Source organism: Oncorhynchus nerka, linkage group LG27, assembly GCF_034236695.1.
Source record: "Oncorhynchus nerka isolate Pitt River linkage group LG27, Oner_Uvic_2.0, whole genome shotgun sequence".
In the NCBI taxonomy this organism is placed as follows: domain Eukaryota; kingdom Metazoa; phylum Chordata; class Actinopteri; order Salmoniformes; family Salmonidae; genus Oncorhynchus; species Oncorhynchus nerka.
In genome coordinates this window covers 14,819,575-14,847,169 of record NC_088422.1, presented here as the reverse complement: position 1 = coordinate 14,847,169, position 27,595 = coordinate 14,819,575, and the positions used below count along the sequence as shown (strand labels likewise).

The 27,595-nt window shown below is 43.9% G+C and overlaps 1 protein-coding gene across 1 annotated transcript in view; it reads left to right on the top strand.

Annotated features, from left to right (window-relative positions):
* Positions 1-27,595, top strand: part of LOC115111158 (adhesion G-protein coupled receptor V1-like) — a 248,439-nt gene that overhangs the window by 123,282 nt on the left and 97,562 nt on the right. Inside the window, exons 77-82 of the mRNA XM_065011405.1 lie at positions 12,902-13,309; positions 14,758-14,942; positions 15,135-15,384; positions 15,821-15,960; positions 16,963-17,123; positions 17,480-17,580. Of these exons, the coding sequence (XP_064867477.1) occupies positions 12,902-13,309; positions 14,758-14,942; positions 15,135-15,384; positions 15,821-15,960; positions 16,963-17,123; positions 17,480-17,580 (1,245 nt within the window). The remainder of the gene's footprint in view (positions 1-12,901; positions 13,310-14,757; positions 14,943-15,134; positions 15,385-15,820; positions 15,961-16,962; positions 17,124-17,479; positions 17,581-27,595) is intronic.

Here is a 27,595-nt window from a genome sequence, read left to right as displayed (position 1 = left end):
GGTTAACTAGTCTCCACATCCTGTTACATATAACCAGGTTAACTACAGTCTCCACATCCTATTACATATAACCAGGTTAACTAGTCTCCACATCCTGTTACATATAACCAGGTTAACTACAGTCTCCACATCCTATTACATATAACCAGGTTAACTAGTCTCCACATCCTATTACATATAACCAGGTTAACTACAGTCTCCACATCCTGTTACATATAACCAGGTTAACTACAGTCTCCACATCCTATTACATATAACCAGGTTAACTAGTCTCCACCTCCTGTTACATATAACCAGGTTAACTAGTCTCCACCTCCTGTTACATATAACCAGGTTAACTAGTCTCCACATCCTGTTACATATAACCAGGTTAACTACAGTCTCCACATCCTGTTACATATAACCAGGTTAACTACAGTCTCCACATCCTGTTACATATAACCAGGTTAACTACAGTCTCCACATCCTGTTACATATAACCAGGTTAACTACAGTCTCCACATCCTATTACATATAACCAGGTTAACTAGTCTCCACATCCTGTTACATATAACCAGGTTAACTAGTCTCCACCTCCTGTTACATATAACCAGGTTAACTACAGTCTCCACATCCTATTACATATAACCAGGTTAACTAGTCTCCACATCCTGTTACATATAACCAGGTTAACTACAGTCTCCACATCATATTACATATAACCAGGTTAACTAGTCTCCACCTCCTATTACATATAACCAGGTTAACTAGTCTCCACATCCTGTTACATATAACCAGGTTAACTACAGTCTCCACATCCTATTACATATAACCAGGTTAACTAGTCTCCACATCCTGTTACATATAACCAGGTTAACTACAGTCTCCACATCCTATTACATATAACCAGGTTAACTAGTCTCCACATCCTGTTACATATAACCAGGTTAACTAGTCTCCACCTCCTGTTACATATAACCAGGTTAACTACAGTCTCCACATCCTATTACATATAACCAGGTTAACTAGTCTCCACATCCTGTTACATATAACCAGGTTAACTACAGTCTCCAAATCATATTACATATAACCAGGTTAACTACAGTCTCCACATCCTGTTACATATAACCAGGTTAACTACTGTCTCCACATCCTATTACATATAACCAGTTTAACTAGTCTCCACATCCTGTTACATATAACCAGGTTAACTACAGTCTCCACATCCTGTTACATATAACCAGGTTAACTAGTCTCCACCTCCTGTTACATATAACCAGGTTAACTACAGTCTCCACATCCTATTACATATAACCAGGTTAACTACAGTCTCCACATCATGTTACATATAACCAGGTTAACTACAGTCTCCACATCCTATTACATATAACCAGGTTAACTAGTCTCCACATCCTGTTACATATAACCAGGTTAACTAGTCTCCACCTCCTGTTACATATAACCAGGTTAACTACAGTCTCCACATCCTATTACATATAACCAGGTTAACTAGTCTCCACATCCTGTTACATATAACCAGGTTAACTACAGTCTCCACATCATATTACATATAACCAGGTTAACTAGTCTCCACCTCCTATTACATATAACCAGGTTAACTAGTCTCCACATCCTGTTACATATAACCAGGTTAACTACAGTCTCCACATCCTATTACATATAACCAGGTTAACTAGTCTCCACATCCTGTTACATATAACCAGGTTAACTACAGTCTCCACATCCTATTACATATAACCAGGTTAACTAGTCTCCACATCCTGTTACATATAACCAGGTTAACTAGTCTCCACCTCCTGTTACATATAACCAGGTTAACTACAGTCTCCACATCCTATTACATATAACCAGGTTAACTAGTCTCCACATCCTGTTACATATAACCAGGTTAACTACAGTCTCCACATCATATTACATATAACCAGGTTAACTACAGTCTCCACATCCTGTTACATATAACCAGGTTAACTACTGTCTCCACATCCTATTACATATAACCAGTTTAACTAGTCTCCACATCCTGTTACATATAACCAGGTTAACTACAGTCTCCACATCCTGTTACATATAACCAGGTTAACTAGTCTCCACCTCCTGTTACATATAACCAGGTTAACTACAGTCTCCACATCCTATTACATATAACCAGGTTAACTAGTCTCCACCTCCTGTTACATATAACCAGGTTAACTAGTCTCCACCTCCTGTTACATATAACCAGGTTAACTACAGTCTCCACATCCTATTACATATAACCAGGTTAACTAGTCTCCACATCCTGTTACATATAACCAGGTTAACTACAGTCTCCACGTCATATTACATATAACCAGGTTAACTACAGTCTCCACATCCTATTACATATAACCAGGTTAACTAGTCTCCACATCCTATTACATATAACCAGGTTAACTACAGTCTCCACATCCTGTTACATATAACCAGGTTAACTACAGTCTCCACATCCTATTACATATAACCAGGTTAACTAGTCTCCACCTCCTGTTACATATAACCAGGTTAACTAGTCTCCACCTCCTGTTACATATAACCAGGTTAACTAGTCTCCACATCCTGTTACATATAACCAGGTTAACTACAGTCTCCACATCCTGTTACATATAACCAGGTTAACTACAGTCTCCACATCCTGTTACATATAACCAGGTTAACTACAGTCTCCACATCCTGTTACATATAACCAGGTTAACTACAGTCTCCACATCCTATTACATATAACCAGGTTAACTAGTCTCCACATCCTGTTACATATAACCAGGTTAACTACAGTCTCCACATCCTATTACATATAACCAGGTTAACTAGTCTCCACATCCTGTTACATATAACCAGGTTAACTACAGTCTCCACATCCTATTACATATAACCAGGTTAACTAGTCTCCACATCCTGTTACATATAACCAGGTTAACTACAGTCTCCACATCCTATTACATATAACCAGGTTAACTAGTCTCCACATCCTATTACATATAACCAGGTTAACTACAGTCTCCACATCCTGTTACATATAACCAGGTTAACTACAGTCTCCACATCCTATTACATATAACCAGGTTAACTAGTCTCCACCTCCTGTTACATATAACCAGGTTAACTAGTCTCCACCTCCTGTTACATATAACCAGGTTAACTAGTCTCCACATCCTGTTACATATAACCAGGTTAACTACAGTCTCCACATCCTGTTACATATAACCAGGTTAACTACAGTCTCCACATCATGTTACATATAACCAGGTTAACTACAGTCTCCACATCCTGTTACATATAACCAGGTTAACTACAGTCTCCACATCCTATTACATATAACCAGGTTAACTAGTCTCCACATCCTGTTACATATAACCAGGTTAACTAGTCTCCACCTCCTGTTACATATAACCAGGTTAACTACAGTCTCCACATCCTATTACATATAACCAGGTTAACTAGTCTCCACATCCTGTTACATATAACCAGGTTAACTACAGTCTCCACATCCTGTTACATATAACCAGGTTAACTACAGTCTCCACATCCTATTACATATAACCAGGTTAACTAGTCTCCACATCCTGTTACATATAACCAGGTTAACTACAGTCTCCACGTCATATTACATATAACCAGGTTAACTACAGTCTCCACATCCTATTACATATAACCAGGTTAACTAGTCTCCACATCCTATTACATATAACCAGGTTAACTACAGTCTCCACATCCTGTTACATATAACCAGGTTAACTACAGTCTCCACATCCTATTACATATAACCAGGTTAACTAGTCTCCACCTCCTGTTACATATAACCAGGTTAACTAGTCTCCACCTCCTGTTACATATAACCAGGTTAACTAGTCTCCACATCCTGTTACATATAACCAGGTTAACTACAGTCTCCACATCCTGTTACATATAACCAGGTTAACTACAGTCTCCACATCCTGTTACATATAACCAGGTTAACTACAGTCTCCACATCCTGTTACATATAACCAGGTTAACTACAGTCTCCACATCCTATTACATATAACCAGGTTAACTAGTCTCCACATCCTGTTACATATAACCAGGTTAACTACAGTCTCCACATCCTATTACATATAACCAGGTTAACTAGTCTCCACATCCTGTTACATATAACCAGGTTAACTACAGTCTCCACATCCTATTACATATAACCAGGTTAACTAGTCTCCACATCCTGTTACATATAACCAGGTTAACTACAGTCTCCACATCCTATTACATATAACCAGGTTAACTAGTCTCCACATCCTATTACATATAACCAGGTTAACTACAGTCTCCACATCCTGTTACATATAACCAGGTTAACTACAGTCTCCACATCCTATTACATATAACCAGGTTAACTAGTCTCCACCTCCTGTTACATATAACCAGGTTAACTAGTCTCCACCTCCTGTTACATATAACCAGGTTAACTAGTCTCCACATCCTGTTACATATAACCAGGTTAACTACAGTCTCCACATCCTGTTACATATAACCAGGTTAACTACAGTCTCCACATCATGTTACATATAACCAGGTTAACTACAGTCTCCACATCCTGTTACATATAACCAGGTTAACTACAGTCTCCACATCCTATTACATATAACCAGGTTAACTAGTCTCCACATCCTGTTACATATAACCAGGTTAACTAGTCTCCACCTCCTGTTACATATAACCAGGTTAACTACAGTCTCCACATCCTATTACATATAACCAGGTTAACTAGTCTCCACATCCTGTTACATATAACCAGGTTAACTACAGTCTCCACATCCTGTTACATATAACCAGGTTAACTAGTCTCCACCTCCTGTTACATATAACCAGGTTAACTACAGTCTCCACATCCTATTACATATAACCAGGTTAACTAGTCTCCACATCCTGTTACATATAACCAGGTTAACTACAGTCTCCACATTATATTACATATAACCAGGTTAACTACAGTCTCCACATCCTATAACATATAACCAGGTTAACTACAGTCTCCACATCCTATTACATATAACCAGGTTAACTACAGTCTCCACATCCTATTACATATAACCAGGTTAACTAGTCTCCACATCCTGTTACATATAACCAGGTTAACTACAGTCTCCACATCCTATTACATATAACCAGGTTAACTAGTCTCCACATCCTGTTACATATAACCAGGTTAACTAGTCTCCACCTCCTGTTACATATAACCAGGTTAACTACAGTCTCCACATCCTATTACATATAACCAGGTTAACTACAGTCTCCACATCCTGTTACATATAACCAGGTTAACTACAGTCTCCACATCATATTACATATAACCAGGTTAACTACAGTCTCCACATCCTATTACATATAACCAGGTTAACTAGTCTCCACATCCTATTACATATAACCAGGTTAACTAGTCTCCACCTCCCGTTACATATAACCAGGTTAACTAGTCTCCACCTCCTGTTACATATAACCAGGTTAACTAGTCTCCACATCCTGTTACATATAACCAGGTTAACTACAGTCTCCACATCCTGTTACATATAACCAGGTTAACTACAGTCTCCACATCCTGTTACATATAACCATGTTAACTACAGTTTCCACATCCTGTTACATATAACCAGGTTAACTACAGTCTCCACATCCTATTACATATAACCAGGTTAACTAGTCTCCACATCCTGTTACATATAACCAGGTTAACTACAGTCTCCACATCCTATTACATATAACCAGGTTAACTACAGTCTCCACATCCTATTACATATAACCAGGTTAACTAGTCTCCACATCCTGTTACATATAACCAGGTTAACTACAGTCTCCACATCCTATTACATATAACCAGGTTAACTACAGTCTCCACATCCTATTACATATAACCAGGTTAACTAGTCTCCACATCCTGTTACATATAACCAGGTTAACTACAGTCTCCACATCCTATTACATATAACCAGGTTAACTACGTTCTCCACATCCTATTACATATAACCAGGTTAACTAGTCTCCACATCCTGTTACATATAACCAGGTTAACTAGTCTCCACCTCCTGTTACATATAACCAGGTTAACTAGTCTCCACATCCTGTTACATATAACCAGGTTAACTACAGTCTCCACATCCTATTACATATAACCAGGTTAACTACAGTCTCCACATCCTATTACATATAACCAGGTTAACTAGTCTCCACATCCTGTTACATATAACCAGGTTAACTAGTCTCCACCTCCTGTTACATATAACCAGGTTAACTACAGTCTCCACATCCTATTACATATAACCAGGTTAACTACAGTCTCCACATCCTGTTACATATAACCAGGTTAACTACAGTCTCCACATCATATTACATATAACCAGGTTAAATACAGTCTCCACATCCTATTACATATAACCAGGTTAACTAGTCTCCACATCCTATTACATATAACCAGGTTAACTAGTCTCCACCTCCTGTTACATATAACCAGGTTAACTAGTCTCCACCTCCTGTTACATATAACCAGGTTAACTAGTCTCCACATCCTGTTACATATAACCAGGTTAACTACAGTCTCCACATCCTGTTACATATAACCAGGTTAACTACAGTCTCCACATCCTGTTACATATAACCATGTTAACTACAGTCTCCACATCCTGTTACATATAACCAGGTTAACTACAGTCTCCACATCCTATTACATATAACCAGGTTAACTAGTCTCACATCCTGTTACATATAACCAGGTTAACTACAGTCTCCACATCCTATTAGATATAACCAGGTTAACTACAGTCTCCACATCCTATTACATATAACCAGGTTAACTAGTCTCCACATCCTGTTACATATAACCAGGTTAACTACAGTCTCCACATCCTATTACATATAACCAGGTTAACTAGTCTCCACATCCTGTTACATATAACCAGGTTAACTACAGTCTCCACATCCTATTACATATAACCTGGTTAACTAGTCTCCACATCCTGTTACATATAACCAGGTTAACTAGTCTCCACCTCCTGTTACATATAACCAGGTTAACTACAGTCTCCACATCCTATTACATATAACCAGGTTAACTAGTCTCCACATCCTGTTACATATAACCAGGTTAACTACAGTCTCACATCCTATTACATATAACCAGGTTAACTACAGTCTCCACATCCTGTTACATATAACCAGGTTAACTAGTCTCCACCTCCTGTTACATATAACCAGGTTAACTACAGTCTCCACCTCCTGTTACATATAACCAGGTTAACTAGTCTCCACATCCTGTTACATATAACCAGGTTAACTACAGTCTCCACATCATATTACATATAACCAGGTTAACTACAGTCTCCACATCCTGTTACATATAACCAGGTTAACTACAGTCTCCACATCCTGTTACATATAACCAGGTTAACTACAGTCTCCACATCCTATTACATATAACCAGGTTAACTAGTCTCCACATCCTGTTACATATAACCAGGTTAACTAGTCTCCACCTCCTGTTACATATAACCAGGTTAACTACAGTCTCCACATCCTGTTACATATAACCAGGTTAACTAGTCTCCACATCCTGTTACATATAACCAGGTTAACTACAGTCTCCACATCCTATTACATATAACCAGGTTAACTACAGTCTCCACATCCTGTTACATATAACCAGGTTAACTACAGTCTCCACATCCTGTTACATATAACCAGGTTAACTAGTCTCCACATCCTGTTACATATAACCAGGTTAACTACAGTCTCCACATCCTATTACATATAACCAGGTTAACTACAGTCTCCACATCCTATTACATATAACCAGGTTAACTAGTCTCCACATCCTGTTACATATAACCAGGTTAACTACAGTCTCCACATCCTATTACATATAACCAGGTTAACTACAGTCTCCACATCCTATTACATATAACCAGGTTAACTAGTCTCCACATCCTGTTACATATAACCAGGTTAACTACAGTCTCCACATCCTATTACATATAACCAGGTTAACTACAGTCTCCACATCCTATTACATATAACCAGGTTAACTAGTCTCCACATCCTGTTACATATAACCAGGTTAACTAGTCTCCACCTCCTGTTACATATAACCAGGTTAACTACAGTCTCCACATCCTATTACATATAACCAGGTTAACTAGTCTCCACATCCTGTTACATATAACCAGGTTAACTACAGTCTCCACATCATATTACATATAACCAGGTTAACTACAGTCTCCACATCCTATTACATATAACCAGGTTAACTACAGTCTCCACATCCTGTTACATATAACCAGGTTAACTACAGTCTCCACATCCTATTACATATAACCAGGTTAACTACAGTCTCCACATCCTGTTACATATAACCAGGTTAACTACAGTCTCCACATCATATTACATATAACCAGGTTAAATACAGTCTCCACATCCTATTACATATAACCAGGTTAACTAGTCTCCACATCCTATTACATATAACCAGGTTAACTAGTCTCCACCTCCTGTTACATATAACCAGGTTAACTAGTCTCCACCTCCTGTTACATATAACCAGGTTAACTAGTCTCCACATCCTGTTACATATAACCAGGTTAACTACAGTCTCCACATCCTGTTACATATAACCAGGTTAACTACAGTCTCCACATCCTGTTACATATAACCATGTTAACTACAGTCTCCACATCCTGTTACATATAACCAGGTTAACTACAGTCTCCACATCCTATTACATATAACCAGGTTAACTAGTCTCCACATCCTGTTACATATAACCAGGTTAACTACAGTCTCCACATCCTATTAGATATAACCAGGTTAACTACAGTCTCCACATCCTATTACATATAACCAGGTTAACTAGTCTCCACATCCTGTTACATATAACCAGGTTAACTACAGTCTCCACATCCTATTACATATAACCAGGTTAACTAGTCTCCACATCCTGTTACATATAACCAGGTTAACTACAGTCTCCACATCCTATTACATATAACCAGGTTAACTAGTCTCCACATCCTGTTACATATAACCAGGTTAACTAGTCTCCACCTCCTGTTACATATAACCAGGTTAACTACAGTCTCCACATCCTATTACATATAACCAGGTTAACTAGTCTCCACATCCTGTTACATATAACCAGGTTAACTACAGTCTCCACATCATATTACATATAACCAGGTTAACTACAGTCTCCACATCCTGTTACATATAACCAGGTTAACTAGTCTCCACCTCCTGTTACATATAACCAGGTTAACTACAGTCTCCACCTCCTGTTACATATAACCAGGTTAACTAGTCTCCACATCCTGTTACATATAACCAGGTTAACTACAGTCTCCACATCATATTACATATAACCAGGTTAACTACAGTCTCCACATCCTGTTACATATAACCAGGTTAACTACAGTCTCCACATCCTGTTACATATAACCAGGTTAACTACAGTCTCCACATCCTATTACATATAACCAGCTTAACTAGTCTCCACATCCTGTTACATATAACCAGGTTAACTAGTCTCCACCTCCTGTTACATATAACCAGGTTAACTACAGTCTCCACCTCCTGTTACATATAACCAGGTTAACTAGTCTCCACATCCTGTTACATATAACCAGGTTAACTACAGTCTCCACATCATATTACATATAACCAGGTTAACTACAGTCTCCACATCCTGTTACATATAACCAGGTTAACTACAGTCTCCACATCCTGTTACATATAACCAGGTTAACTAGTCTCCACATCCTGTTACATATAACCAGGTTAACTACAGTCTCCACATCCTATTACATATAACCAGGTTAACTACAGTCTCCACGTCCTATTACATATAACCAGGTTAACTAGTCTCCACATCCTGTTACATATAACCAGGTTAACTACAGTCTCCACATCCTATTACATATAACCAGGTTAACTACAGTCTCCACATCCTATTACATATAACCAGGTTAACTAGTCTCCACATCCTGTTACATATAACCAGGTTAACTACAGTCTCCACATCCTATTACATATAACCAGGTTAACTACAGTCTCCACATCCTATTACATATAACCAGGTTAACTAGTCTCCACATCCTGTTACATATAACCAGGTTAACTAGTCTCCACCTCCTGTTACATATAACCAGGTTAACTACAGTCTCCACATCCTATTACATATAACCAGGTTAACTAGTCTCCACATCCTGTTACATATAACCAGGTTAACTACAGTCTCCACATCATATTACATATAACCAGGTTAACTACAGTCTCCACATCCTATTACATATAACCAGGTTAACTACAGTCTCCACATCCTGTTACATATAACCAGGTTAACTACAGTCTCCACATCCTATTACATATAACCAGGTTAACTAGTCTCCACCTCCTGTTACATATAACCAGGTTAACTAGTCTCCACCTCCTGTTACATATAACCAGGTTAACTAGTCTCCACATCCTGTTACATATAACCAGGTTAACTACAGTCTCCACATCCTGTTACATATAACCAGGTTAACTACAGTCTCCACATCCTGTTACATATAACCAGGTTAACTACAGTCTCCACATCCTGTTACATATAACCAGGTTATCTCCAGTCTCCACATCCTGTTACATATAACCAGGTTAACTAAACTCATCAAGGTTAACTTAACTCATCAAGTTTGCGGACGACACAACAGTGGTAGGCTTGATTACCAACAACGACAAGACGGCCTACAGGGAGGAGGTGAGGGCCCTCGGAGTGTGGTGTCAGGAAAATAACCTCACACTCAACGTCAACAAAACTAAGGAGATGATTGTGGACTTCAGGAAACAGCAGAGGGAACACCCCCCTATCCACATCGATGGAACAGTAGTGGAGAGGGTAGCAAGTTTTAAGTTCCTCGGCATACACATCACAGACAAACTGAATTGGTCCACTCACACTGACAGCGTCGTGAAGAAGGCGCAGCAGCGCCTCTTCAACCTCAGGAGGCTGAAGAAATTCGGCTTGTCACCAGGAGCACTCACGAACTTCTACAGATGCACAATCGAGAGCATCCTGGCGGGCTGTATCACCGCCTGGTACGGCAACTGCTCCGCCCTCAACCGTAAGGCTCTCAGAGGGTAGTGAGGTCTGCACAACGCATCACCGGGGGCAAACTACCTGCCCTCCAGGACACCTACACCACCCGATGTTACAGGAAGGCCATAAAGATCATCAAGGACATCAACCACCCGAACCACTGCCTGTTCACCCCGCTATCATCCAGAAGGCGAGGTCAGTACAGGTGCATCAAAGCTGGGACTGAGAGACTGAAAAACAGCTTCTATCTCAAGGCTATCAGACTGTTAAACAGCCACCATTGAGTGGCTGCTGCCAACACACTGTCATTGACACTGACCCAACTCCAGCCACTTTAATAATGGGAATTGATGGGAAATGATGTAAATATATCACTAGCCACTTTAAACAATGCTACCTTATATAATGTTACTTACCCTACATTATTCATCTCATATGCATACGTATATACTGTACTCTACATCATCGACTGCATCCTTATGTAATACATGTATCACTAGCCACTTTAACTATGCCACTTTGTTTACTTTGTCTACATACTCATCTCATATGTATATACTGTACTCGATACCATCTACTGTATGCTGCTCTGTACCATCACTCACTCATATATCCTTATGTACATATTCTTTATCCCCTTACACTGTGTATAAGACAGTAGTTTTAGAATTGTTAGTTAGATTACTTGTTGGTTATCACTGCATTGTCGGAACTAGAAGCACAAGCATTTCGCTACACTCGCATTAACATCTGCTAACCATGTGTATGTGACAAATAAAATTTGATTTGATTTTGATTTAACTAGTCTCCACCTCCTGTTACATATAACCAGGTTAACTACAGTCTCCACATCCTATTACATATAACCAGGTTAACTACAGTCTCCACATCCTGTTACATATAACCAGGTTAACTACAGTCTCCACATCCTATTACATATAACCAGGTTAATTACAGTCTCCACATCCTGTTACATATGACCAGGTTATCTCCAGTCTCCACATCCTGTTACATATAACCAGGTTAACTACAGTCTCCACATCCTGATACATATGACCAGGTTATCTCCTGTCGTCTTATCCTGATACATATGACCAGGTTATCTCCAGTCATCTTATCCTGTTACATATGACCAGGTTATCTCCAGTCATCTTATCCTGATACATATGACCAGGTTATCTTCAGTCTCCACATCCTGTTACATATGATCAGGTTATCTCCTGTCATCTTTCACACTAATGATGTTCTGAGAATACATATCAATGACTCAAAGGACGCATGAGTCCCTCCACATTCATTTGTCCTTTTCCCTTCTTCTGTTTCTCAATGGCTCTCCAACCATCTCCTCTTATCTTTTGAAATGACCATCGGCATACCGCATTTTCGCAGGTCCCCCTTATCCACTTCCCCTAACACCCAGTTTTATAGCTAATATCATGCTATTCTATAAATCTTGCAATGAGGCTGAGATAATTTAGCATTTTTAAAGCTAATTTCCATCCTATTCTACACATTTTGTCATGAGGTTGAGATAAAATGTTGTAGTTTTTACAGCCAATTTCTTGTTTCTTCAACAACAACAAAAACACGTTCTTAGGCTGTTTGGGAAGGGAGAGGAGGGTGCAGTGATATTTACAGGGGCTGCGGGGGTGGTTGGTACGCCAGTGGTAATGACGCAACACCTATCCCCTATTCATCCACCCATCTCTCTTTCTCTCTCTCCGTCTTCTTTCCCAACTCCCTCCATCTTTCCATCCTACTGTGACCTCACACTCCTGTTTCGTTGTCATCCAAAAGGAAGTCCCTCGGGCTGAGGCAGTAGGGCCCACTCTGATCTGGCCTGCCGTGGCCGGGATGGACTTTCTGAAAGAAGAGGGCCAGCTGACCTTTGACCTGGGCCAAAGGAGCATAGGGCTGAACATCACCCTCACCCCAGACCAGGCCTCCTCCAACCCCCCGCCGAAGCGCTTTCACGTGGAGCTGTATGGGGCCAGTGGAGGGGCCAGGGTGCACCCTGAGTACGGCCTGGCCAACGTGACCCTGGTGTCGGGCACAGAGGCCCAGGCTGTGTGGGTCCTGTTGGACCAGCTCCAGCAGCCTCTGGACACTACCATACTGGACAGGGTGCTCCAGGCTCTGCTCAGCAAGTTCACGGCACAGCTCAATCCAGAACAACTGACCGCCGTGCTGGACGCACTGGGGAAGGTGAGAGGGAAGGAGAGTGAGGGAGCGAGTGGGGAGAAGGAGGAGCTAGTATTTGTTTTGTTTGCTATTACAAGTTCTGTTTTTTTTGTGTATGTGTGTGTCTAGTGTGTGTTGCATATGTGTGTGTTGCATATGTGTGTGCCTGTGTGTGAGTTTTGTCCAAGTACAAAACAATGACAGATCTACAGATGAGTTTTTAAAAGGTCTCTGTTGTCACTTAGTGTCTGACTAAAGCAGCTGAATCCATCAGCCTGTAGCCAAGTCAAGTCTGCTCTGTAATAGACGGGTTAGCTGACAATGTCACGAAAACGATGCACACGCTTCAGTGAGGCAGAAGGTTGTGTGTTGTTGTGATTCTGGATGGTCAGATAGCTAGCAACAATGACAAGAAACTGCCATGTTGGTGACTCGTTTCAGCTAGTTTTATCTTGTTCTTGGCACCGTGTCTAGTTTTGAGGTGTTTGACTGATTTCATGTCAATGCTAATATGGCAAAAATTTGCTAGCTACTAACCAACAACTGTAACAATGTATTTGAGAGACAGCAAGTGCTCATTGTGCAAATTTATTTATGTTTTCAATAAATATTGGAGATGAAATATAGCTAACATGATGTCAACAATCTAAGCCAAAACGTTCTGTTTATCCCCCGAGTTGCGCACGGGTCGGTTTTGTTGCTAAGCAACCAACCCGTCTTTACAATGTGAGAAAGCAGATTGGGGCTAAGGACACAGTGAATAACTGTCACCACCAAACTAGGAATGAACCAACATGTTCCTGAGAGGGAGATGGGAGGTCCAAAGAGACATCACACTTAAGAGCTTCCACACACACTCACTGAGAGGCAAACCTAGCCTGTGTTTGCATTGTACTGTGTATGTTACATAAGCCACAGGGCACTGTGTGTGTTACATATCCCACAGGGCACTGTGTGTGTTACATATCCCACAGGGCACTGTGTGTCTTACATATCCCACAGGGCACTGTGTGTGTTACATAACCCACAGGGCACTGTGTGTGTTACATAACCCACAGGGCACTGTGTGTGTTACATATCCCACAGGGCACTGTGTGTCTTACATAACCCACAGGGCACTGTGTGTCTTACATAACCCACAGGGTAGTGTGTGTCTTACATAACCCACAGGGCACTGTGTGTGTTACATAACCCACAGGGCACTGTGTGTGTTACATAACCCACAGGGCACTGTGTGTGATACATAACCCACAGGGTACTGTGTGTGTTACATATCCCACAGGGTTGTGTGTGTGTGTGTGTGTGTGTGTGTGTGTGTGTGTGTGTGTGTGTGTGTGTGTGTGTGTGTGTGTGTGTGTGTGTGTGTGTGTGTGTGAATTTGATAGGTGGCTCTCAGATTATTCTATATATTTGTCTTAGTCATAATTACCTCCAATTCTACACAAACTGAGATTCTCTCTCTGCTTGGCCAGGTGCTTACGGAGGCAGAGCGCACCCCTATTGCGGACAGCAGCCGTGGCTTGACCTATGACCTACTGTGTGCCATGGCCAACCCCAGCCGAGTCGACACAGGAGGCCTGAGCCAACTGGCAGAGGTGGCCGAGCGCTTTGCCTTTTCCCTGCTCACACACAGCCAGTGTGGAACACAGGCTCAAAGGTGCGTCCTGCCTCATGGGGGATTGTTGGTAAAAAAAAAGAGTATTGCTGTCTATTATTTCCGCCGCTGACTATGCTATTATAGTAGATGTCTTATTTGAGGGGAAAAATATAGAATGGATCACCCTTTCCCACTGTTAAAAAGAAGACTATATGAGTAACATGAGAGTGTGATTTGTTGTTTTTTTTAAAGGGGGAGGACCATTCTGGACACTTGTGCCTACATTTCCATCTCTTCCTACCACTGGTACCCTACCCAGATCAACGGGCACATGTTCACAGGCAAGAACTCAGACACCTTTCAGTTGCCAGAGAAACTCCTGGATGTGCCAGCCTTGCCCACTGGCACCATCTCCCCCTCAGCCTGCCGCCGGGTGCAGCTCACAGAGTACAGCACCGAACACTGGTTCCTCACCGACAAAACCACCGCGCTCAACGGCAAGGCAAGCAGACCCACATACACTCAAAGCAACACCATGACAGCTAGTAATACTTCGACTGATGGGTAACTATACTGGAAATGGGTGCACTCTGCAATTCTTCCCGAAGTCATTCTTGTAAAAAGTAAAAAGTAAAATACCTGTGGTATTACAGTTGAAAATGTATTCCTCAATGGAACCTTAGTGCTTGGTGTAAACTGCAGGGGGCAGTGTTGTTCCACTGAAGCTCTGTGCCAGGTCTCTGCCACTAGGTCTTTACAGCTATAAACACCTATAGTGTTTGTCCATGGCAACCGTAGACCCAGATCTAGGATCAGTTTACCCCTCCCCAATCCTTAGTTGAACAATAATAGGAAAAGCACAAAGTTGACCTCAGATCCGTGTTTCGGGCCAGCTCCATCCCACTCTATACTGTAATGGTATTTCTCTGGATGTGTAGGTGTTCTCTGCCAGCCTGCAGGGCCGAGGGTCACGACCCCTGACTGAGGGTAACGAGGTGGTATACCGTATCCACACCCCCGGGTTGAGGGTCAAACCTGGCCAGTCTCAGTGCCTTCTGTGGAGCCAGGCTGTTGAGAGGTACGACCCCCCACTCCTATACCCAGTTACTTTACTTCGCATAGTACTATGAAGCTCTAGCACAACAAACAGAGCATTCTTAATCACAGATTCTATGTTTTGTATTAATTCCCCAAAACGTATATTTCTCTTAATTTCTGTTGCTATCCTGAACTTGAACCCATGTGATAATGTGGTGTGTGAGTGAAATGACTGTAGGACACAATGACTTAGGTGAGTTAAAGGGTCCTCCCCTTTCTTCTCGAGTCTGCTCTGTAGGTGTGAACCTCACACTTCAGGTCAGCCTCTAGTAGAGAGGTCAGAGTTCAGGGATCAGGTTCTGTCCAGCCATGACCTCTTTCTTTGGACATAGATGAATTGGCCTCCCTCAATCCCTCTCTGGGCTGGCCTAGACTGCTCTGTGATGTCTGTGAGTGTTCAGTTTGCTCTGCTCCAAGTTCCCGAACAATCCCGCCCCTCAGAAGTGTGTTTGAAAGAACATTACGGAGGAGGTCCGAAGTGGGACTCTTGGCTGAACAGCTTGTAACAGGAAGCAGATTTCTCCGGTTTGGTTTGGCCCGTGGAGCAGCTATAACTACAATCCAACAACAATCCATCTCTCAGATGGACGACAGCGTTCAACCTCCAAGCAGACGACAGCGTTGATAACGTCACCCTGAGGGGGAAAAGAAAGGCCTGTTCAACTTCCTCCTTGTCTCACTGCACTGATGACAGGTCTATTAATGTTTGTCATGGACTTTGCAGTCGTGACTAGGACAATCAGTCTTGTCTGTCAGGCACAAAGTAAATTAACTTCATTTTCATAAGGAAAAAATATGAGTTCTATGCTCTTATCTTGTCATACATGTCACTCTTTGAGTTCCCTAATGTATCTGAGAGTGGACACATCGGAGCAACCAATCAAGCAGAGACACTACAGAGCTGGATGTTCCAATCAGAACTTCATATGAACTTCCTGCCTAAGGCTGACTACTTCCTGTATTATCTCTCCCTCTCCTCTAGCTGGCTGTCAGACGGGCAGTTCTGCAGGGTGGTGGAGGACAGTGGGAACTATGTGGAGTGTGCCTGCTCCCACCTGTCTGTGTACACGGCCCACGCCCAGATGGCTTCCCTGGCCTCCTACAACGAGGCCTTCTACGCCTCAGGCTTCATCTGCATCTCAGGTACCGTATGGAGGAAGAGTCTCTAGGTATTCAGTACAACTAGTTTTGCCTTCAGTCCTTGTTTCTACTATATCCATTTTTCTTTGTTTCTCGCTCTCTTTTTATCTATTTATCTATATCTTCTGTATATGTGTGTCTCCCTTCGTTTCCTCTGTCTTGTTCCTTTCATTTCTCCATTCTGTCTGCCTCATCACTGTTGTTTCTTTTGGATATCGCTCGGGCCTCTTCCCGTCCTACAGTCCCCTCCCACTCGGTTTTAGATGCTCTTACCACAAGCATTTTTGATCCAAGTATAAAACATGGGTTTTTATGGTTGACATGGAATGACAAAGCATATTTTTTGGTCTGATCCTCAGCTTTCGTCTTGGCCATCGTATCCCACCTGCTGTGTTCTCGCTTCCCCATGTTTGCTGCCAAATTGCTCACCCACATGATGGTAGGCTGCCTTGGGACACAGGTATGAAGACCCCCTGTATTGTCCCATCTCTGAATCTCCACACAACACAGACATGTCTTCCCCAGTCCAGATCAATGTTCTCATGCAAGCATACTAGCCATTTGGTGGTACAAACATCACTAGTTTCCCTGGCATTTTTATTGACTCTGTCAGGGTCTTAGTGAGATGATTAGCACATTCTGACCGTGTGGGAAGATTTAAACTGCTGAGAAACTTTTGAAACCAGTGATAGAAGCATCCATCTCTATTCAGATCAATTTGCCTTGCCATATAGGTCAGCAGCCACTCTACTCAAACACACACGCACACACGTACCCCCCCCACACACACACACGCACACACGCACCCCCCCCACACACACACACACACGCACATGTACCCCCCCCCAACAGGTGCTACAGATGTCACCAGATATTTTCTAAGAATTGTGCATAGGGCTGGACAGACGCCAACAAATGTAGCCGCCACAACCTTACGGACTAGGCTGTTAGCCCTGACAACAAAACAATCCCCCTGGGCCCTTTCCCATAAAAACCACGGCTGCCGTTAACCGTTAGGGCGGTGAAAGAGAAATGTGGCCGGTGGGGGGCTACCGTGGAGGAGTGTCTCAGATCCTTCAGACCTGTGAGTGGGAATTTTCCACTGGTCCCCAGTGCCTGACAGACAAACACAGACCTCTACTAAACCTTTTTCTTCATGGGGCCAAACACCCCGGTCACACCACTTTTACGGCCAAGTGGAGCCCCTGAACCTAAAAGGTTTTGGATGGAAAATTCCGTCCTGTCCTTATACTTGTCACATACTGTATTGTATGTTAAGACCCGGGTAGGCCCTGGTAAAACTGGGTAGAACCTGGTGTACCAGTGTAGACCCCGGTAAAACCGGGTAGACCTACGTAGACCCTGGTAAAACCGGGTAGACCTACGTAGACCCTGGTAAAACCGGGTAGACCTACGTAGACCCCGGTAAAACCGGGTAGAACCTGGTGTACCAGTGTAGACCCGGGTGGACCCGTGTAGACCCGCGTAGGCCCCGGTAAAACCGGGTAGAACCTGGTGTACCAGTGTAGACCCCGGTAAAACCGGGTAGACCTACGTAGACCCTGGTAAAACCGGGTAGACCTACGTAGACCCTGGTAAAACCGGGTAGACCTACGTAGACCCTGGTAAAACCGGGTAGAACCTGGTGTACCAGTGTAGACCCGGGTGGACCCGTGTAGACCCGGGTAGGCCCCGGTAAAACCGGGTAGAACCTGGTGTACCAGTGTAGACCCGGGTGGACCCGTGTAGACCCGGGTAGGCCCCGGTAAAACCGGGTAGAACCTGGTGTACCAGTGTAGACCCGGGTGGACCCGTGTAGACCCGGGTAGACCCTGGTAGGTATGTGTAGGGGAGTGTTTGGCCTTCTGGTCAAGGCCTGGGTGAAGGCTTGCTCGGTTGTGTGCCCTTCATAGCTGAAGGTCTGCTTGACTGTCTGTGGTCGGGACTTCTTTGTCTATACATATTCTGTTCAATGCAGTTGTACTTGTAAACCCAAATTAACTAAGTCTAAATGGTCATGTCTGAAACAACTGAAGAGGGTGAAGTATCAACCCCACATCTTCCTATAACTAGCAGTGTAGAGTTTGACCTAGAGTTCTTTGACACTGTGTGGTTGAACTTTGACACAGTCGAGGGGTTCAATGAGGTTGAATCTCTTGGAATAGAACACCCACCACCACAGCACTACTGTTCATCCAACTTCATGCACCAATAGGATTGAAACCCCAAAATCAGCGATTGCTCCACTGTGTACAATCCCATCACATATAGATACTTGTCCTATGCTACTGGCAGATGACCAGGGGTTAGGGGTCAGGGTTGAGGGCTCATCCTCTTTAGAGGGTTTCTAAGGTACCAGCTGTTGATCCAGACTCTGTGGTATCAGTCCGACCAGAGGAGCATCTCCCTCAGTGTAATGATTCACTGACACAACCCTCTGGACCTGGGAAATTGATTGGAACATTTATTTTCCCTCCTCCAGCAGAAGTAAGCACCTTCCTCCACCTTTTTATTCTCATTCTCACCCCCCTCGCTCATTCTCACCCCCCTCGCTCATTCTCAGCTCCCCTCTCATTCTCACCCCCCTCTCTCATTCTCACCCCCTCTCTCATTCTCACCCCCTCGCTCATTCTCAGCTCCCCTCTCATTCTCAGCTCCCCTCTCATTCTCACCCCCTCTCTCATTCTCACCCCCTCTCTCATTCTCACCCCCCTCTCTCATTCTCACCCCCCTCTCTCATTCTCACCCCCATCTCTCATTCTCACCCCTCTCTCATTCTCACCCCCTCTCTCATTCTCACCCCTCTCTCATTCTCACCCCTCTCTCATTCTCACCCCCTCTCTCATTCTCACCCCCTCTCTCATTCTCACCCCCTCTCTCATTCTCACCCCCATCTCTCCTTCTCACCCCCATCTCTCCTTCTCACCCCCATCTCTCATTCTCACCCCCATCTCTCATTCTCACCCCCTCTCTCATTCTCACCCCCTCTCTCATTCTCACCCCCTCTCTCATTCTCACCCCCTCTCTCATTCTCAGCTCCCTGTCATTCTCACCCCCTCGCTCATTCTCAGTTCCCCTCTCATTCTCACCCCCTCGCTCATTCTCAGCTCCCCTCTCATTCTCAGTTCCCTCTCATTTTCACCCCTCGCTCATTCTCACCCCCTCGCTCATTCTCAGTTCCCCTCTCATTCTCACCACCCTCGCTCATTCTCAGCTCCCTCTCATTCTCACCCCCTCTCTCATTCTCACCCCCATCTCTCATTCTCACCCCCATCTCTCATTCTCACCCCTCTCTCATTCTCACCCCTCTCTCATTCTCACCCCTCTCTCATTCTCACCCCCTCTCTCATTCTCACCCTCTCTCATTCTCACCCCTCTCTCATTCTCACCCCCTCTCTCATTCTCACCCCCTCTCTCATTCTCACCCCTCTCTCATTCTCACCCCCTCTCTCATTCTCACCCCTCTCTCATTCTCACCCCTCGCTCATTCTCAGCTCCCCTCTCATTCTCAGTTCCCCTCTCATTTTCACCCCTCGCTCATTCTCACCCCTCGCTCATTCTCAGTTCCCTCTCATTCTCACCCCTCGCTCATTCTCACCCCTCGCTCATTCTCAGCTCCCTCTCATTCTCATCCCCCTCGCTCATTCTCAGCTCCCCTCTCATTCTCACTCCCCTCTCTTTTCGCCCCCTCACTCATTCTCAGCTCCGCTCTCATTCTCAGCTCCCCTCTTATTCTCAGCTCCCCTCTCATTCTCACCCCCTCACTCATTCCACCCCCTCTCATTCTCACCCCTCACTCATTCTCAGCTCCCCTCTCATTCTCACCCCCTCACTCATTCTCACCCCCTCTCATTTTCACCCCCTCGCTCATTGTCAGCTCCCTCTCATTCTCACCCCCTCACTCATTCCACCCCCTCTCCTTCTCACCCCCTCACTCATTCTCAGCTCCCTCTCATTCTCACCCCTCACTCATTCTCAGCTCCCCTCTCATTCTCACCCCTCACTCATTCTCAGCTCCCCTCTCATTCTCACCCCCTCACTCATTCTCACCCCCTCACTCAATCTCAGCTCCCCTCTAATTCTCACCCCCTCTCTCATTCTCAGCTCCCTCTCATTCTCACCCCCTCGGTCATTCTCACCCCCTCACTCATTCTCAGCTCCCCTCTAATTCTCACGCCCCTCTCTCATTCTCAGCTCCCCTCTCATTCTCACCCCCTCGCTCATTCTCACCCCTCACTCATTCTCAGCTCCCCTCTAATTCTCACCCCCTCTCTCATTCTCAGCTCCCCTCTCATTCTCACCCCCTCGCTCATTCTCACCCCCTCACTCATTCTCAGCTCCCCTCTAATTCTCACCCCCCTCTCTCATTCTCAGCTCCCCTCTCATTCTCACCCCCCTCGCTCATTCTCAGCCCCCTCTCTCATTCTCATCCTTTGAAGATGTTTGCAGTCCTCTGGGCGCTGATTCACCTGACTTTCATTTGGAGGTGTGAGGAGGTCTACATGAAGCCTCTGGCTAAGACACGAGTACCTTAACATTTTACTAGAGACTCTCCAGTGAAAACTCACCAGAAGCAGGCGGGTGGAGCAAGCAGAGCGAGGTGGGTGGAGCAAGCAGAGCGAGGTGGGTGGAGCAAGCAGAGCGAGGAGGGTGGAAAGGAAGGGACAGGCAGAGCAGTGACTGTATGCTAGCAGAATAGTCCATATCTCTAATCGCCTTTTCTGATCGCAATGTTGTTTCCATAAGAGGATGAATTGGTCTAATGTAGCATGTATGGTAAAGGCTCAGCCCTTAGCTACCTGTTGCAGTTGAAATGAGCCTAAAAAAAAGTGCATAATGACAATATTTGAATTGTTTTGTGTGAATACAGCACCAGTGACAAAAGGCAAAAATAGAGACACGTTCTAATTGAGCGAGGCGTCAAAGGGGACAACGCGCCCATCCGGCTTCAGTTGGGTCATTATAATTCAAAACAATGCATTCTAAAATAAATCACACATATGCCTTCCACGCTCGCCTTTGGTGAGTTTAGGCCATCTCTCTCTCTCTCTCTCTTGCTCTCCCTCACTCTTTCTCCCTTTACCTCTCTCTCTGTCTGCTTTGTGGCCATTATTTGGGGTGTTTAATATTTGTGTCATGATATCCGGTTGACCAGGGGGGTGACAGACACCCGATGCTACACACTGACAAGCCCTCCCCTCAGCAAGACAACTGAAGATTGTGCGGAGTGGAAATGTACCCTGGGCTGCGTGTGTGTCAACCACGATAGGGCTCTTCATACGAGCGGCAATAACGCACATTTACCCAGGGTAATCAGAGAGGGGCTGCCATAAAGGACAGAGCTGTAGCTTACTGTGTGTGTGTGTGTGTGTGTGTGTGTGTCATCCTGTCTCGATGTGAGTTACGTGCATGCAGGAACGCTTGAACACACACATACACACATACACACACACACACACACACTGATGCACATGTAGACTTGTTTTTCCCAACAAAAACATACTTCATGAGCTTACGTTCAAATGTGCAGGCTAGCGTTTTTCATCATGAGTCATGTACTGGAAGCAGCTCTGCAGAGTGGTCACTAGCTGGCACAGCCACAAAGTCATAACATCGAATTTTAAACCTAACCTTAACCCTAAGCTTAACCATACTGCTAACTATAATGCCTAACCTTAAATTAAGACCAAGTGAGCACATTTTTGGTTTCATAGATTTTTACAATATAGCCAATTTTGACCTGAAATAGCTCAGTTCTGAAATAGCTCAGTTCTGCCTCCTGGACGAGACTCATTTTATTTTTATTTTTTAATATGACCTTTTCTTAACTAGGCAAGTCAGTTAAGAACAAATTCTTATTTACAATGACAGCCTACCCCGGCCAACCCCGGACGACGCTGGACCAATTGTGCGCCGCCCTATGAGACTCCCACTCACAGCCGGATGTGATGCAGCCTGGATTCAAACCAGGGACTGGGATGCAGTGCTACTCGGGAGCCCTCGGGAGCCCTTATCTCTCATACAAACATACAACAAACCAAAATGTGATGTTCAACTCATAACTCGCCCACCACCTACACACACTTCCTCCTGAACGTTCATCACTTTGTTCTGTTTCCCTTCCTGACCTCACCACCACTGGCAGTTTGTCATCAAATTCATATGTTTCTCTTGTGTGTTCTCGGTGTTTAGGGCACCTAGGTATATGTATTTTCCAGCAAAATTAAGGCAGTTTATACAATTTAAAAAACACTACAATACATTCAGAGATTTCACAACGCACTGTGTGCCCTCAGGCCTCTACTCCACCACTACCTCATATCTACAGTACTAAATCCATGTGTGTGTATAGTGCGTATGTTATCGTGTGTGTGTGTGTGTGTGCGTGTGTGTATGCGTGTGTGTGCGTGCGTGTGTGTGTGTGTGTATGCGTGTGTGCGTGTGTGTATGCGTGTGTGCGTGCGTGCGTGTGTGTGTGTGTGTGTGTGTGTGTGCGCGTGTGTGTGTGTGTGCGTGCGTGTGTTTGTGTGTGTATGCCTATGTTTGTGTTGCTTTACGGTCCCCGCTGTTCTATAAGGTGTTTTTTTATCTGTTTTTTTTTATCTAATTTTACTGCTCGAGTCAGTTACTTGATGTGGAACAGAGCTCCATGTTGTCATGGCTCTATGTAGTACTGTGCACCTCCCATAGTCTGTTCTGGACTTGGGGACTGTGAAGAGAACTTTTGTGGCATGTCATGTGGGGTATGCATGGGTGTCCGTGCTTTATGTCGTTTAGACAGACAGCTCAGTGCATTCAACATGTCAATACCTCTCATAAATGCAAGTAGTGATGAAGTCAATCTCTCCTCCACTTTGAGCCAGGAGATTGATATGCATATTATTAATAAACTCCCCTTTACCCTTTATCAGGACCCTGTCTTAAAAAGATAATTTGTAAAAAATCAAAATAACTTCACAGATCTTCACTGTAAAGCGTTTAAACACTGTTTTCCATGCTTGTTCAATGAACCATAAACAATTAATGAACATGCACCTGTGGACCGGTCGTTAAGACACTAACAGTTTACAGACAGTAGGCAATTAATGTCACAGTTATGAAAACTTAGGACACTAAAGAGGCCTTTCTACTAACTCTGAAAAACACCAAAAGAAAGATGCCTAGTGTCCCTGCTCAACTGCGTGAAAGTGAAAGGAGGCATGAGGACTGCAGATGTGGCCAGGGCAATAAATTGCCATGTTTGTACTGTGAGACGCCTAAGATAGTGCTACAGGGAGACAGGACGGACAGCTGATCGTCCTTGCATTGGCAGACCACGTGTAACAACACCTGCACAGGATCGGTACATGCAAACATCACACATGGGGGACAGGTACAGGATGGAAACAACAACTGCCTGAATTACACCAGGAACGCACAATCCCTCCATGAGTGCTCAGACTGTCCGCAATAGGCTGAGAGGGGCTGGACTGAGGGCTTATAGGCCTGTTGTAAGGCGGGTCCTCACCAAACATCACCGGCAACGTCACCTATGGGCACAATCCCACCGTCGCTGGACTAGACACGACTGGCAAAAAGTGCTCTTCACTGACGAGTCGCGGTTTTGTCTCACCAGGGGTGATGGTCGGATTCGTGTTTATCATCAAAGGAATGAGCGTCACACCGAGGCCTGTACTCTGGAGCAGGATCGATTTGGAGGTGGAGGGTCCGTCATGGTCTGGGGCATTGTGTCATAGCATCATCGGACTGAGCTTGTTGCCATTGCAGGCAATCTGAATGCTGTTTACAGGGAAAACATCCTCCTCCCTCATGTGGTACCCTTCCTGCCGGCTCATCCTGACATGACCCTCCAGCATGACAATGGCACCAGCCAAACTGCTCGTTCTGTTCGTGATTTCCTGCAAGACAGGAATGTCAGTGTTCTGCCATGGCCAGCGAAGAGCCCGGATCTCAATCCCATTGAGCACGTCGGGACCTATTGGATCGGAGGGTGAGGTCTAGGGCCATTCCCCCCAGAAATGTCTGGGAACTTGCAGGTGCCTGGTGGAAGAGTGGGGTAACATCTCATAGCAAGAACTGGCAAATCTGGTGCAGTCCATGAGGAGGAGATGCACTGCAGTACTTAATGCAGCTGGTGGCCACACCAGATACTGACTGTTACTTTTGATTTTGACCCCCCCTTTGTTCAGGGACACTTTATTCAATTTCTGTTAGTCACATGTCTGTGGAACTTGTTCAGTTTATGTCTCAGTTGTTGAATCTTGTTATGTTCATACAAATATTTACACATGTTAAGTTTGCTGAAAATAAACGCAGTTAACAGTGAGAGGACGTTTTTTGTTGTTGCTGAGTTTATTAGCTCTCTGCGTACATCCAAGGGCCAGCTGTGCTGCCCTATTCTGAGCCAATTGCATTTTTTTGTGGCACCTGACCACAAGGCTGAACAGTAGTCAAGGCGTGACAAAACGAAGACTTGTGGTTCCTGCCTTGTTGATAGTGTTGTTAAGAAGGCAGAGCATCGCTTTATTATGGACAGACTTCTCCCCATCTTAGTTACTTCTGTATCAGTATGTTTTTACCATGACAGTTTACAATCTAGGGTTACTCCAAGCAGTTTAGTCATCTCAACTTGCTCAATTTCCACATTATTCATTACAAGATTTAGTTGAGGTTTAGGGTTTAGTGAATGTTTTGTCCAAAATACAATGCTTTTAGATTTTTAAATGTTTAGGGCTAACTTAATCCTTGCCACCCACTCTGAAACTAACTGCAGCTCTTTGTTAAGTATTTCAGTCACTGTAGTAGTTGACTTGTATAGTGTTGAGTCATCTGCATACATAGACACTATGGCTTTACTCAAAGTCAGTGGCATGTCATTAGCAAAAAAAATAAAAAGCAAGGGGCCTAAACAGCTACCCTGGGGAATTCCTGATTCTACCTGGATTATGTTTGAGAGGCATCCATTAAAGAACACCTTCTGTGTTCTGTTAGACAAGTAACTCTTTATCCACAGTATAGCAGGGGGTGTAAAGTCATAACACATATGTTTTTCCAGCAGCAGACTATGATCGATAATGTCAAAAGCTGCACTGAAGTCTAACAAGACAGCCCCCACAATCATTTTATCATCAATTTCTCTCAGCCAATCATCAGTCATTTGTGTAAGTGCTGTGCTTGTTGAGTGTCCTTCTCTATAAGCATGGTGAAAGTCTGTTGTCAATTTGTTTACTGTGAAATAGCATTGTATCTGGTCAAACATTATTTTTTCCAGAAGTTTACTAAGGTTTGGTAACAGGCTGATTGGTCGGCTATTTGACCCAGTAAAGGGGGCTTTACTATATTGGGTAGCGGAATAGCTTCCCTCCAGGCCTAAGGGCGCACACTTTCTAGTAGGCTTAAATTGAAGATATGCCAATATCGTCTGCTATTATCTTCAGTAATTTTCCATCCAGATTGTCAGACCCCGGTGACTTGTCATTGTTGATAGACAACAATAATTGCGTTGTGCTCTGATGACATTGTACAAGGTGTATCCTAGCTAACATAACTGCTCGATGTGGTGAATTGACGGCTCACAGTTTTGTATTTTATCCTGAGGCTAGCATATCACGTACTGTCACGTACTACTCAGACTCAGAGCATGTTAAACAACCTTGCTCTCTCTCTCTTATGTAATTCAAATTCATATTGCTCCCAAACTAATGAGAATTGTACGTCAGTGTTCTGACTATAATTCTTGTCAGTCATTGCAGTAGAGGCATGCGTTACGTAGTCAGATAGGCGATGGTGGTGGGAGTGGTGGTTGTGGGCCCTCTGGGGCCCTCTGCAGTATTATTTATGGGGAGTGTCTGTGTGCCGTATAAATCTATTGATGATAAAAAATAAATTAAAAAATGCTTTATTTAACCTTTATTTAACTAGACAAGTCAGTTAATAACAAATTCTTATTTTACAATGTCGACCTACCCCGGCCAAACCCGCACCTAACCCGGACGACACTGGGCTAATTCTGCACCGCATATGGGACTCCCAATCACGTCCGTTTGTGATATAGCCCGGGATCAAACCAGGGTCTGTAGTGATGCCTCTAGCACTGATATTCAGTGCCTTAGACCGCTGCACCACTCAGGACTACTTAAGGCTACTGATTTTAAGTTTTGTCTTCCTATGTGACATTTCTGGTGGTATTCTGTTTTCTGTTGACACACACTGATGTTTATCCCTACGGTCAGGAGGTGTTTAGGTGATCGTTGATGTGAGTAATACAGGATATCCTGTCCAGCAATGTGCACTTCCACAGCAACTCTGCTTTAAGAATTTCCATCTGGAGTGATCCAACAGACCGTTGTATTTATTCTGGAGGGAGAGAGAGGGGGGAGAGAGAGAGAGGGAAGGGAGAGAAGATGGGCAAGGTAGTTGCTTAACAGCGGGTTCATGACTCTTTACTTAAGTAGAACATTGTGCTCATAGCATAG